At 46.3% G+C, this 13396-nt stretch overlaps 1 protein-coding gene across 1 annotated transcript in view; it reads left to right on the top strand.

Annotated features, from left to right (window-relative positions):
• The window catches only part of FBN3 (fibrillin 3), a 293987-nt gene that overhangs the window by 65603 nt on the left and 214988 nt on the right, over positions 1-13396 (top strand). The window contains exon 5 of the mRNA XM_074939600.1: positions 8501-8596. Coding sequence (XP_074795701.1) covers positions 8501-8596 — 96 coding nt within the window. The remainder of the gene's footprint in view (positions 1-8500; positions 8597-13396) is intronic.

Below are 13396 nucleotides of genomic sequence, written 5' to 3'. Positions count from 1 at the left end.
GCTTTGTCAAGCCTGACCTTAAAAACCTCCAAGGAAGGCGATTCCACCACCTCCCTAGGTAACGCATTCCAGTGTTTCACCACCCTCCTAGTGAAAAAGTTTTTCCTAATATCCAACCTAAACCTCCCCCACTGCAACTTGAGACCATTACTCCTTGTTCTATCATCAGCTACCACCGAGAACAGTCTAGATCCATCCTCTTTGGAACCCCCTTTCAGGTAGTTGAAAGCAGCTATCAAATCCCCCCTCATTCTTCTCTTCCGCAGACTAAACAATCCCAGTTCCCTCAGCCTCTCCTCATAAGTCATGTGTTCCAGTCCCCTAATCATTTTTGTTGCCCTCCGCTGGACGTTTTCCAATTTTTCCACATCCTTCTTGTAGTGTGGGGCCCAAAACTGGACACAGTACTCCAGATGAGGCCTCACCAATGTCGAATAGAGGGGAACAATCACGTCCCTCGATCTGCTGGCAATGCCCCTACCTATACATCCCAAAATGCCATTGGCCTTCTTGGCAACAAGGGCACACTGTTGACTCATATCCAGCTTCTAGTCCACTGTAAGCCCTAGGTCCTTTTCTGCAGAACTGCTGCCGAGTCATTCGGTCCCTAGTCTGTAGCAGTACATGGGATTCTTCCGTCTTAAGTGCAGGCCTCTGCACTTGTCCTTGTTGAACCTCATCAGATTTCTTTTGGCCCAATCCTCTCATTTGTCTAGGTCCCTCTGTAACCTATCCCTACCCTCCAGCGTATCTACCTCTCCTCCCAATTTAGTGTCATCTGCAAACTTGCTGAGGGTGCAATCCATGCCATCCTCCAGATCATTAATGAAGTTATTGAACAAAACCGGCCTGAGGACCGACCCTTGGGGCACTCCACTTGATACCGGCTGCCAACTAGACATGGAGCCATTGATCACTACCCATTGAGCCCGACAATCTAGCCAACTTTCTATCCACCTTATAGTCCATTCATCAAGCCCATACTTCTTTAACTTGCTGGCAAGAATACTGTGGGAGACCGTGTCAAAAGCTTTGCTAAAGTCAAGGAACAACACGTCCATTGCTTTCCCCTCATCCACAGAGCCAGTTATCTCATCATAGAAGGCAATTAGATTAGTCAGGCATGACTTGCCCTTGGTGAATCCATGCTGACTGTTCCTGATCACTTTCCTCTCCTCTAAGTGCTTCAGAATTGATTCCTTGAGGACCTGCTCCATGATTTTTCCAGGGACTGAGGTGAGGCTGACTGGCCTGTAGTTCCCAGAATCCTCCTTCTTCCCTTTTTTAAAGATGGGCACTACATTAGCCTTTTTCCAATTGTCCGGGACTTCCCTGGATCGCCATGAGTTTTTAAAGATAATGGCCAATGGCTCTGCAATCACATCCGCCAACTCCTTTAGCACTCTCGGATGCAGCACATCCGGCCCCATGGACTTGTGCTCGTCCAACTTTTCTAAATAGTCCCGAACCACTTCTTTCTCCACAGAGGGCTGGTCACCTCCTCCCCATGCTGTGCTGCCCAGTGCAGCAGTCTGGGAGCTGACCTTGTTTGTGAAGTCAGAGGCAAAAAAAGCTTTGAGTACATTAGCTTTTTCCACATCCTCTGTCACTAGGTTGCCTCCCTCACTGCTTCTGTAATCACTGCTGGTGGCCACTTGCTTGGTTTTCCCTAACTTTTCAAAGTAATGAGAAATGAAGAATTGCGGCCAACACAAATATTTGAATGTATTTGATTTTGCAAGTGGTCCAGGCGCCTCGAGGCATGCACTGAACATCAGCCAATTTCACTGCAGCTACTCTAACGTTATGTCTACACTGCAATCAGAGATGCACACATGTAGACGTAACCACACTACCTTTGATCTAGCTAATTCAAATAACAATAGCAGTGAAGTCCCAGCATCACTGGCTAGCCACCAGGGTACTGGGCAAGGTTATACAACACTTGCTGCCATGGCTTGACTGTTGTTAGTGGAGCTAGCTAAATCAAAGCTAGCTTACGACATGTTACATGCAGCAGTCTCACCTCCTGCAATGTAGACATACCCCATACCACTTCACTGTCTCCACTTCTCACTGGGTCCAGTCCAGCTCCTGCTGAAGTCAATGGGACTTTTGGCATGGTTCAATGGAAACAAAATCAATCCTCTAGAGCTAGCACTCCCTCTGAATCCCCATAGATATGCTCATTTCTCCTCTTTTTCTGGCTATAGAGGACACCCCGACACAAAGCTGTGCTGTGCTAAGGCATTAGGTAGCCTCGCTTTGAGATCAGGAGACAGAGGGCTGTCAGAGGCACTGGGCTGTTCTCCCTGCAGGCTGTCTGTCTGAAGGAACCCTCTGAGGTGCTTCAAAAGCCTGTCCAGAGAGAAATCGCCACCTAACGGAATTCAGTTACAGGCAGGGCAGTAAGACTCACTGAAGGCTGGTTCCCATTGACAGGAAGAAATTATGGAGATCCTGAAAGTCCTGTTGAGGTCCTCAGCTGAACATTGCTGTAGACTGGCAGGGGATTTGTTGCTACATTTACTTTTCTGTGGAAAACCCATTGTGAACTGGCTACTGATCCAATCACAGGGGAACAGTCCCCGCAACATCAAACCACATGAGGAGTGTTCATTTATCTCAGGGAAGGAATTGCAAAGCTAAGCCTGGAATGCTGACTTTAAAGTGCCACGTTGTGCCACGGTCCTGCTGAATCCCAAAAAACTGCAGCACATACAGAAATGTATGTGCTCCCCTGCACCCCAGCCCATCACAGTGCTTCCCGGGGAGGATGGTGGCTTGACTGGAGTCAGGGGCCATATGTTAGCAATCTTGCAGGAATGTAGGGAATGTGTATACAGCATATATGTCTGGGCACGTGCCTAGCATTCCATGGGGTCAGCAGGGAAGGATTTCACAATGCACTCTGGTGGGTAAGCTCCCCAGGAGGAGTGTGCCTGGGGTCTGGCATTTGTACTGGAGGGATGTTTGGGTTTGCACTGATCACTAATGCTTCAGGGAGGGAAAGCAGGCCAGCGGCATGCCAAAGGCAGGCAATAAAAGCCACTCTGCTCCTTTCTGACATGACCCAGGGTCAGTTTTGTTGCATGTGGAAGAGTAAGTTGCAAGTGACACTTGGATAGTGATAATCAAAGGGGACTTTGTCTGCAGAACACACTATTGATTACTGTCAGAGCTCTCATTACAAATATGTTGTCAATCTAATCTAAACATAGTAACAGTTAACTAGGGTTAACCCTTCACCTTTCTGTGCCTAGATGCTGTGGTGACTGGTGCCCTATAAATACCTGACATAGGTAATAGATAAAATCCTGATGACTACAAATTCCTCTGCACATGTTGGCTTCACACTGAGTCTGCCTAAGCTTCAATACACATACAGCAAATTCAGCTCTGCTCTAACTCCATGCTCGTCTGTGTGGTTACACCAGGGAAGAGTGTGACCCAGGATAAGTAACAGCCAAGAATCTTTTCAGAAATATTGGCCTTTTCCGCATATTGGGTCAGAGCAAGGGTCCATCTAGCCGAGTGTCCTGTCTTCCGACAGCGACCAGGGCCGGGTGCTTCAGAAGCAGGGTGACCCTATGTCCCATTTTTTCCTGGACAATCCTCTTTTTAAGCCCTGTCCCAGCTATCCTGACTTTTTCTTCAAAAGGAGGCATTTGTCCCATTTGCCCTTGCTGACCTGATCAGTTGACAAGAGCAAATGGGCAGAGGAATGTGCGCGGGAAGCAGAGATGCCAGCCCCTGCACAGGGGGCAGGGAGGCGGAGCTGGGAGGGCAGCATTCCAGTATGCGGGGAGGCAGAGTTCCAGAAAGGCTGACAACCTGAGCAGCTGGGGGTGTCCCATTTTCTCTTTGGGAACTATGGTCACCTTATCCAGAGGGAATGAAGGGAACAGGCAATCATCAACTGATCCAACCCCTATCGCCCATTCCCAGCCTCTGGCAAACAGAGCTAGGGATACCATCCCTGCCCATCCTGGCTAATAGCCATTGATGGACCTATTCTCCATGTATTTATCTAGTTCTTTTTTGAACCCTGTTATAGTCTTGGCCTCCACAACATCATCGGGCAAGAAGTTCCACAAGTTGACTGTGCGTTCTGTGAAGAAATACTTCCTTTTGTTTGTTTTAAACCTGCTGCCTATTAATTTCCTTTGGAGACCTCTGGTTCTTGTGTTATGAGAAGGAGAAAATAACACTTCCTTATTTACTTTCTCCACACCAGTCATGATTTTATAGACCTCTATCATATCGCCTCTCTGAGCTGTCTTTTTTCCAAGCTGAAAAGTCTCAGTGTTACTAATCTCTCCTCATATGGCAGCTGTTCCATACCCCTAATCATTTTTGTTGCCCTTCTCTGTATCTTTTCCAATTCTAATGTATCTTTTTGGAGATGAGGCAACCAGATCTGCATGCGATATTCAAGATGTGGATGTACCATGGATTTATATAGAGGCAATCTGATATTTTCTGTCTTATTATCTATCCCTTTCCTAATGAGTCCAAACATTCTGTTGGCTTTTTTGACTGCCGCTGCACATTGAATGGATCTTTTCAGAAAACTATCCACAATGACTCCAAGATCTCTTTCTTGAGTGGTAACAGCTAATTTAGCTCCCATCATTGTGTATGTATAGCTGGGATGATGTTTTCCAATGTGCATTACTTTGCATTTATCAACATTGCATTTCATCTGCCATTTTCTTGCCCAGTCACCCCATTTTGTGAGATCCCTTTGTAACTCTTCTCAGTCTTCTTCGGACTTAACTATCTTCTGTAGTTTTGTATCATCTGCAAATTTTGCCACCTCACTGTTTACTCGTTTTTCCAGATCCTTTATGAATATGTTGAATAGGACTGGGCCCAGAACAGACCCCTGGGGACACCACTATTTACCTCTCTCCATCCTGAAAGCTGACCATTTATTCCTACCCTTGGTTTTCTATATTCTAACTAGCTGCTGATCCATGGGCAGCAGGTATCGTAGGCAGAGGGAGGCTGTGCTTCCCCAAACAGCTTAGTGTGACCCCACCTATCCTCAGCCCCCAGGCAAGGCCTCCTCTGGTGTTTCCCAGAGCCCTGCTCCAGGTTCTAATAATTACAAGCAGCATCTAAACACCACATCTGCTCTGGCTGGCCCAGGCTGGCTGACCTGCCTCCCACAGGGACTCAGAGCAGCTGGTGCTGGGGCCGCTCTGCCCAGTGCACTGGGGTTGGGAGCACTGACCCTGGGCGCACCAGGGCTGGGGGCGCTGCAGCCACGCTGCCCGGCTGCCCGAAGCTCTGGGCCTGGGGCCTGGCCCCCCGGCTGCCCGGCACTGGGGCTGGGGGCCACGGTGCGGGTGCTCTGGGCTCCTGTAGGGGAGGGGGCAAAGAGGGAAGTGACGGAGGGGGAGAAGGGGGGCAGAAGGGGAGGGGTGGGACCTTGGGCACAAGGGGAGGAGCCGGGGGCTAGCCTCCCCCAGTGGCTGGGTCACCGGCCACCATGTGCTGATCCATGAGAGGACCTTCCCTCTTATCCCATGACAGCTTACTTTGCTTAAGAGCTTTTAGTGAGTGACCTTGTCAAAAGCTTTCTGAAAATCTAAGTACAATATATCCACTGGATCATCCATGTCCACTTACTTGTTGACCCCCTCAAAGAATTCTAGTAGCCCTCGCACCCAGCCTTCTTCTGAAGCTCCTGCTAAACTGCGGAAGTTATTGAGAGAGGGGTGGAATAACATTTCCTGGATGTGTTCATACCCTGCTGTCCTTACTCGTGCTCTGCTGCTGGCAGTGGCGCTGCCTTCAGACCTGAGCACCCGGCCAGCAGCCACCGAGCTTTGAAGGTAAGCGCCAGCTGTGCAGAAGTGGGAATATCGTGACCCCCCGCCCATACAATAGGCTTGTGACCCCCCTTTTGGCTCGGGGCCCGCAGTCTGAGAAACGCTGTTGACTTTTGTATTCTTTTACCTTATAGTATAGATAGTATAATAAGGGTCTAGCCCCACTGTGCCATCCTAGTGTAGGGTAAAAGTACACAAAAAGTACTTATGCCAGGTTTCATGGTCATAAAGTGTTTTTCATGGGAGGGCTCTACCCTCACTATAAAAGCCCCCTTGTTCCAGGAGCTGTCAGTGGTGGGTGTGGAGTGCAGGCAGCCACAAATTAAGAGAAAGGGGCTGACAGGAACTGGCATGTGTAGGTGGCCAGATCTCTCTGCAGTGCCATTGTGCAGCCCTTGGAGATGGCATTCACACAGCTGCTTTCCCAGTGTGGTTTCGCTGGAGTGAATAAGCACAGTGAGGCTAGATCAATTCAGCTCATGGACTGGAGGACAAAAAAGCTTTGGAACCAATGCCATTTTCAATAGAGACTAGCAAGTGTCTGACAGTCTGGGCAGTGATTTTGAAGCCTCAATCTTAGTGAGCTTATTGCTTAAGCCTTCATCTAAATTGGGCCTGGTCTCTGGCCACAGAGAAGCAGCATGAGCTGCACCGCACACTGTAAGTGGTTTCCTGGAAATGCATGAAATAAATACAGAGCAAATATGAGCTCCTCAGACACAAAGTCCTCAGCTCTCCAGTGCCATCCTTCACTCCTTCAGGCTTCCCAGGAGTCCCTCTCCTATTCCTGGAGCTCCTAAGTATTTGAAGGGATGCACTCCAACAGGAAAGATGCAGAATGTGCCCATCTGGGGAGCTGTTGAGGCCTGTGCAGGGAGAGCAGTGTGGGCAGGTAGGGGAATGGGGTGGGCACCACAGAGGCAGTGGTGCTAGGAGGCACTGTGCCTGCCCAGGGTAGCAGCGGCATGTGCAATGCATCTGGCTGTGCACGCTCACTCACAGCTCCTACTACCCGTTGAGCAGACGTGTAGCATGCACTGCCCCCAGCCTGTTTGTAGCTGCTGTCTCATGTGCAGTGAGGCGGCAGAGCCGTGGCACCCACTCTCAGAGATGTGTCTGGGAAGTTCAGCCCAGTTACAGCTCCCTTTTGTATGGACAACAGGGCCTTGTATGGACACATGTTAAAAGTATGTGTCCTCCTTTTAAGATGTGATTTATCTTTTGGATTGCTTAGGAAAAAAGAGAACAGTTTTTAACATACGTCTCCTTGAATGTGTGCAGAGTTTAGGTTGCATGGTAGTTTATAGCACAGGGGTGGCCAACCTGAGCCTGAGAAGGAGCCAGAATTTACCAGCCTACATTGCCAAAGAGCCACAGTAATTTGTCAGCAGCCCCCCATCAGCTCCCCCCACTCCCAGTGCCTCCGACCCACCAGAAGCCCTACCGATCAGTGCCTCCCCGCACCTCCCAATTAGCTGTTTCGTGGCATGCAAGAGGCTCTGGGGGGAGGAGTGAGGGCACAGCAGGCTCAGGGGAGGGGGCGGGAAGGGGTGGAGTGGGGGCAGGGCCTGTGGCAGAGCCAGGGGTTGAGCAGTGAGGACCCCCCAGCACATTGGAAAGTTGGTGCCTGTCGCTCCAGCCCCGGAGTCAGTGCCTAGACAAGGAGCCACATATTAACTTCTGAAGAGCCGCATGTGGCTCTGGAGCCACAGATTGGCCACCCCTGTTATAGCACAAGGAGACATATACATATTTTCCAAGAAATCCACCCCCAAAACTCGCTCTTAAAAGAAGAATGGTCTTGCTTCTGTGTTTGTTGGAGTTCTGGCTGCTTTGCAGTGTAGGAAGCCTTGGGTGCAAACCATGCATTGCCGAAGGAGGACAGTGTTAAGCAGGACAGAATAAAATGTCTGTACAAACACCAAGGTTAATGGATGCCGAAAAGAGAGAGGAATTGGTCAGGAATGTACCAGGCAGTGTAAAACTAAGAGGCATGGAATTAAACTCAAAGCAGAAACAGCTGGGATAATTCTTGGGCAATATTTCCAAACAATGACTCCTATGAGGCTGTGGAAGGGCAAGACAAATCTGAGGAAAATCTACCGGGCCAGATCCTCGGGTGGATTATATTGACATCTTGGGAATGATGCCTACTTCCTCCAGCTGAGGCTCAGACCCTTTGCAGGGAACAGTCCTGAGCTGCCCCCATGAGATGGACTAGACAAAAGAGGCATCTCACTCTGGGGAAGGATTGGCCATAACTTTCTTGCTTCTGGCTTTTCCCAACTCATCAGTTCATTACGGGCATGTACGATGAGAATAAAAATAGCACCCCGAGTGTATGGAACAAAGGCAGACAATAGGATTTAGTGGTGTAAGAAACCCAGAGATAGTCAGTCTATAGAATATCCTTAGTAGCTATCCAAGGCATTAATGGCTCTCACCCCATAGGCTCAGATCCAATGGGAAGTCAATGGGAGTCTTTCCATTGAATTTACTGGGAGCTGGGCATGTGTCTTTGATTCTACCCTGAGCTGATGTCACATTACAAAGCAGCACCACATGTGAGGGTGCAAGGTCCCTGTTTGCCCGGTGGAGTGGTTTGCAACTCCACAGAGAGAAGGTGGCCTCTCATCAAGTTTTCCTGCTTTCCTCCACAGTCCAAACCTGCAATGTCAGGTGCATGAATGGGGGAAGCTGCAACGAGGAATCCTGCCTCTGCCAGAAAGGATACACTGGAACTTACTGTGGGCAACGTGAGTACCTGTTTGTCCCTCCCTGGGTTATTTGCTCCCGGGGCCTGTGTGTTAATGGCAGTGCTGCATTCAGGAGGCTTGGTGAATAGCTCTTCCATTGGTAACCCTGCAGATAGTGGCAATGCCTACTACTAGCTGGAACAGCCTCGATTTCACCAACCAAGTAACAGTTATACACTCCCGAAGCCCTGTAACAGCCTTACCATGGAGTCACAGACAGTCCTCATGGGCACTGGGGACTATCTTGCCATGCAGGCAAGCTTCACTTTGTGATAGATGGTCCCGTACACCAAAAATCACAAGAATATTCAAGTTACTCCCAGTCCCAAAGGAGCAGTCACTTGCCCCAGGTCTCAGACCAAAGACAACTCCTGTAGCCAATCCTATAACACTAATGAAAGATTTATTAACTAAGAAAAATAAATGAGAGTTATTTACAAGGTTAAAACAGGCAAACACACACAAATGAGATTCAGTCTTAGCTTCCAAAAGTTATAGACACTGCTATAATATGCAAGCACTATATGTCCTTTAAGGCTAACCCAAGCCAAGCAGCTTGGGGATCCCTTGCTTATGCTTAGAAATATTGCCCTCTCTGAATTCCAAGCAGCACAGTGATAACAATTCTTCCTTGACAGGGATTTTTGTGTCCTTGTCACATGTTCAAGCTGTGATGGAACAAGGGCTTGTGCAACTCTCCTCTTCATTGGTGTGGGGGAAGCAACCAACAAAGTCTTTTATCCTCTGATGTTCCACAATAGCTTGCCTGGTGTCCTTCTTTTGTTGGGCAGGAGATGACACCTTGTGTGGTAAACTAGCATTTCACAGTTGGTAATACTTCTCTCCTGACTGGGGGGTTTACAGTTCTTAGCTAACATTTTTATTGTTACAGAGCAAACGCTTAAATGTTACCTTTTAACATGGGGTGCAGATATAGGTAAAATCAATACATGCAGCATCCTATAAGCATTTCTTAAAGTCTAAACACTGAACACATTCTTATAACTCTAATATCTGTTTCACCAGTACTAACATACAGGTGAGTCAGATTGGTTTCCACCCATCTACTTTCTTATTGCTAGGACACAGTGGCCTGTTATATGCCCTTGGTCAAGTTCTGCCCCCAAGTGGCAGGCAGAGTTAGGTGTTATTTCCCTGCCTCTGGTGGAATCACCCACTCTTTGGTGCATTCGCTCCCTCCTAGTCTCTGCCTGTGGCACATAACGGTCTAGTCTGCTGTGGGCTGTAACATCTTGGTCTTATTTCACTTGTTGGCTTCAGTGTGTGGGGGCGGGGTGGGGTTGGTGGTCTCTGATATACAGGAGGCCAGACAGGATGATCTGGTGGTCTCTTCTGGCCTTAAACTCTTCAGGAGAGTTGGCAGTTTTCCAAAGAGACATTATTAAGGGCACAAGAGCAGACTATCCCACTGAGTAGGAGAGATGGAAAGTTTGGCAAGAGACCACCCTGGCTTAACCAATGATCTGAAACTCAAACGAGAGTCCTACGAAAAGTGGAAACTAGGTCAAATTACAAACACATAATTTATAAACAAATAACACAAGTATGTAGGGACAAAATTAGAAAGGCCAAAGCACAAAATGAGGTTAAATTAGCTAGAGACATAAACAGTAACAAGAAAAACATTCTACAAATATATTAGAAGCAAGAGGAAGACCAAGGACAGGGTAGGCCTGTTGTTCAATGGGCGGGCGGAGGGGAACAATAACAAAAAATATGGAAATGTCAGAAGTGCTAAATGAGTTTTTTGTTTCAGTTTTCACCAAAAAGGTTAGTAGTGATTGGACGTCTAACACAGTGAAGGCCAGTGAAAATGAGGTAGGATGAGAGGTTAAAATAGGGAAAGAACAAGTTAAAAATTACTTAGACAAGTTAGATGACTTCAAGTCACCAGGGTCTGATGAAACACATGCTAGAATACTCAAGGAGCTATCTGAGATATCTGAGCCATTAGCAATTATCTTTGAAAAGTCATGGAAGACGGGAGAGATTCCAGAGGACTGGAAAAGGGCAAATAGTGTGCCAATCTATGAAAAGGGAAATAAAGACAACCCGGGGAATTACAGACCAATCAGCTGGAAAGATAATGGAGCAAACAATTAAGCAATCCATTTTCAAAGACCTAGAAGATAATAAAGTGAAAAGTAACAGCATGGATTTGTCAAGAATAAATCATGTCAAACCAACTATAACCCTTCTGCTAGTCCAAGTTGGCAGCCACAAGGGCCAGGTTCAGTATCTATGGGGTTCCTCTTCAACAATACAACACAAAACCGTCTCGAGCCCCCACCCAGTGACCTGGGACAATTACACACCAAGCCCTTGGCCCCTCTCACAAGCACAGTCTGAGTGTAGAAACACCCCCCCCAGTCCCCTCCCCCGCCACACACACACACTTTTAGTAAAAGGAGGGAAGTAACTCGGCATTAATTTGGGAAAACGCCGCAAACAGGGTTCATAAACGTAAACCACGAGCAACAGACCCAACCCCCAAGTAAGTTGGGCAGTGTCCTTTTCCCTCAGGTTCTTCAGTCCAGCAACCAAAAGTTCCTTTAACGTGCTTGTCCCTTCTCTGCACCTCACTCGCTGTCCTTGGTCAGTGCAGACCCAGAGTTCAGAGGTGCATCTGCAGAGTTCACCTCCCACCCGAAGGTCGCCATTTTTGAAAGCAGTCAAACGGTGGTTGTTTCACTCTGGTAGGGAGGCAGACAGCGCTGACTATTTGGCTCTTTTCACCTGCTGTCAAGTGGTAGCTCAGAAAATTGTTTTTCTTTATAATCATGTTGTGAACCTCCCAACATTGCCTTGTAAAATCGCTGCTGTTCTAAAGGCACAAATCCCATTACGGCAGGTTTTGCCCACTGTTTTTCCTTGGGATTCACGATTTTCCAGTCAGGTAGTTAGCCGCTCTTTTAATGTGACAGATCATTACATCAACTTGCTGCTAGTGTCACTGAGTTCCAGTCAGGCTTGTCCCTGGTTCTTCACTGCAGGTGTGTGAGAAAGATCCCTGGTCTTCCTATGGTTGTCAAGTGATTAAAAAAATTAATCGTGCAAATAATCGCACTGTTAAACAATAATAGAATACAATTTATTTGAATATTTTTTGATGTTTTCTACATTTTCAAATATATTGATTTCAATTACAACACAGAATACAAAGTGTACAGTGCTCACTTCATATTTATTTTTGATTGCAAATATTTGTGCTATAAAAACAAAAGAAATAGTATTTTTCAATTCACTTCATAAAAATACTGTAATACAATCTCTTTATCATGAAAGTTGAACTTATAAATGCAGAATTATGTACAAAAAATAACTGTATTCAAAAATAAAACAATGTAAAACTTTAGAGCCTACAAGTCCACTCAGTCCTACTTTTTGTTCAGCTAGTCACTCAGACAAACAAGTTTGTTGACATTTGCAGGAGATAATGCTGCCCGCTTCTTGTTCAAAATGCCACCTGAAAGTGAGAACAGGTGTTCACATGGCACTGTTGTAGCCGGCGTTGCAAGATATTTACATGCCAGATGCGATAGATTCACACATCCCTTCATGCTTCAACCACCATTCTAGGGGACATGCATCCATGCTGATGACGGTTCTGCTCGATAGTGATCCAGAGTAGTGCAGACCAACGCATGTTCACTTTCGTCATCTGAGTGAGATGCCACCAGCAGAAGGTTCATTTTCTTTTTTGGTGGTTCAAGTTCTGTGGTTTCCGCATTGGAGTGTTGCTCTTTTAAGACTTCTGAAAGCATGCGCCACATCTCATCCCACTCAGATTTTGGAAGGCACTTCAGATTCTTAAACCTTGGGTTGAATGCTGTAGCTATCTTTAGAAATCTCACATTGGTACCTTCTTTGCGTTTTGTCAAATCTGCTATGAAAGTGTTCTTAAAACAAACAACATGTGCTGGGTCATCATCTGAATCTGGTATAACATGAAATATATGGCAGAATGTGGGTAAAACAGAGCAGGAGACATACTAGTCTCCCGCAAGTAGTTCAGTCACAAATTTAGTTAACCTATTTTTTTAACGAGTGTCATCAGCATGGAAGCATGTCCTCTGGAATGGTGGCCGAAGCATGAAGGGGCATACGAATGTTTAGTATATCTGGCATGTAAATACCTCACAATGCTGGCTACAAAAGTCCCATGTGAACACCTGTTCTCACTTGCTGGTGACATTTTGAATAAGAAGTGGGCAGAATTATCTCCCGTAAATGTAAACAAGCTTGTTTCTCTCAGTGATTGGCTGAAGAAGTAGGACTGAGTGGACTTGTAGGCTCTAAAGTTTTACATTGTTTTGTTTTTGAGTGCAGTTACGTAACCAAAAAAAAATCTACATTTGTAAGTTGCACTTTCACAATAAAGAGATTGCATTATGGTATTGTATGAGGTGAATTTAAAAATACTATTTCTTTTATTTATCATTTTTACCGTGCAATATAAAGTGAGCACTGTACACTTTGTATTCTGTGTTGTAATTGAAATCAATATATTTGAAAATGTAGAAAAACATCCAAAAATATTTAATACATTTCAATTGGTATTCTATTGTTTAACAGCGTGATTAAACTGCGATTAATCACAATTAATTTTTTTGAGTTAATTGTGTGAGTTGACTGCGATTAATCAACATCCCTAATAATCACTTTTCTCCCTCACTTGATTTCTGACATGCACCATTTTGCTCAGATTTGAGCATGTCTAGCACAAGTTTTCCCTTTTCACAGTTTTTAATTTTGTACTCCTTCATTATTGGATCACAG

Source organism: Natator depressus, chromosome 25 (assembly GCF_965152275.1).
Source record: "Natator depressus isolate rNatDep1 chromosome 25, rNatDep2.hap1, whole genome shotgun sequence".
Taxonomy (NCBI): domain Eukaryota; kingdom Metazoa; phylum Chordata; order Testudines; family Cheloniidae; genus Natator; species Natator depressus.
The sequence above is the reverse complement of the archived record's forward strand: the minus strand, read 5'-3'. Positions and strand labels throughout refer to the sequence as shown.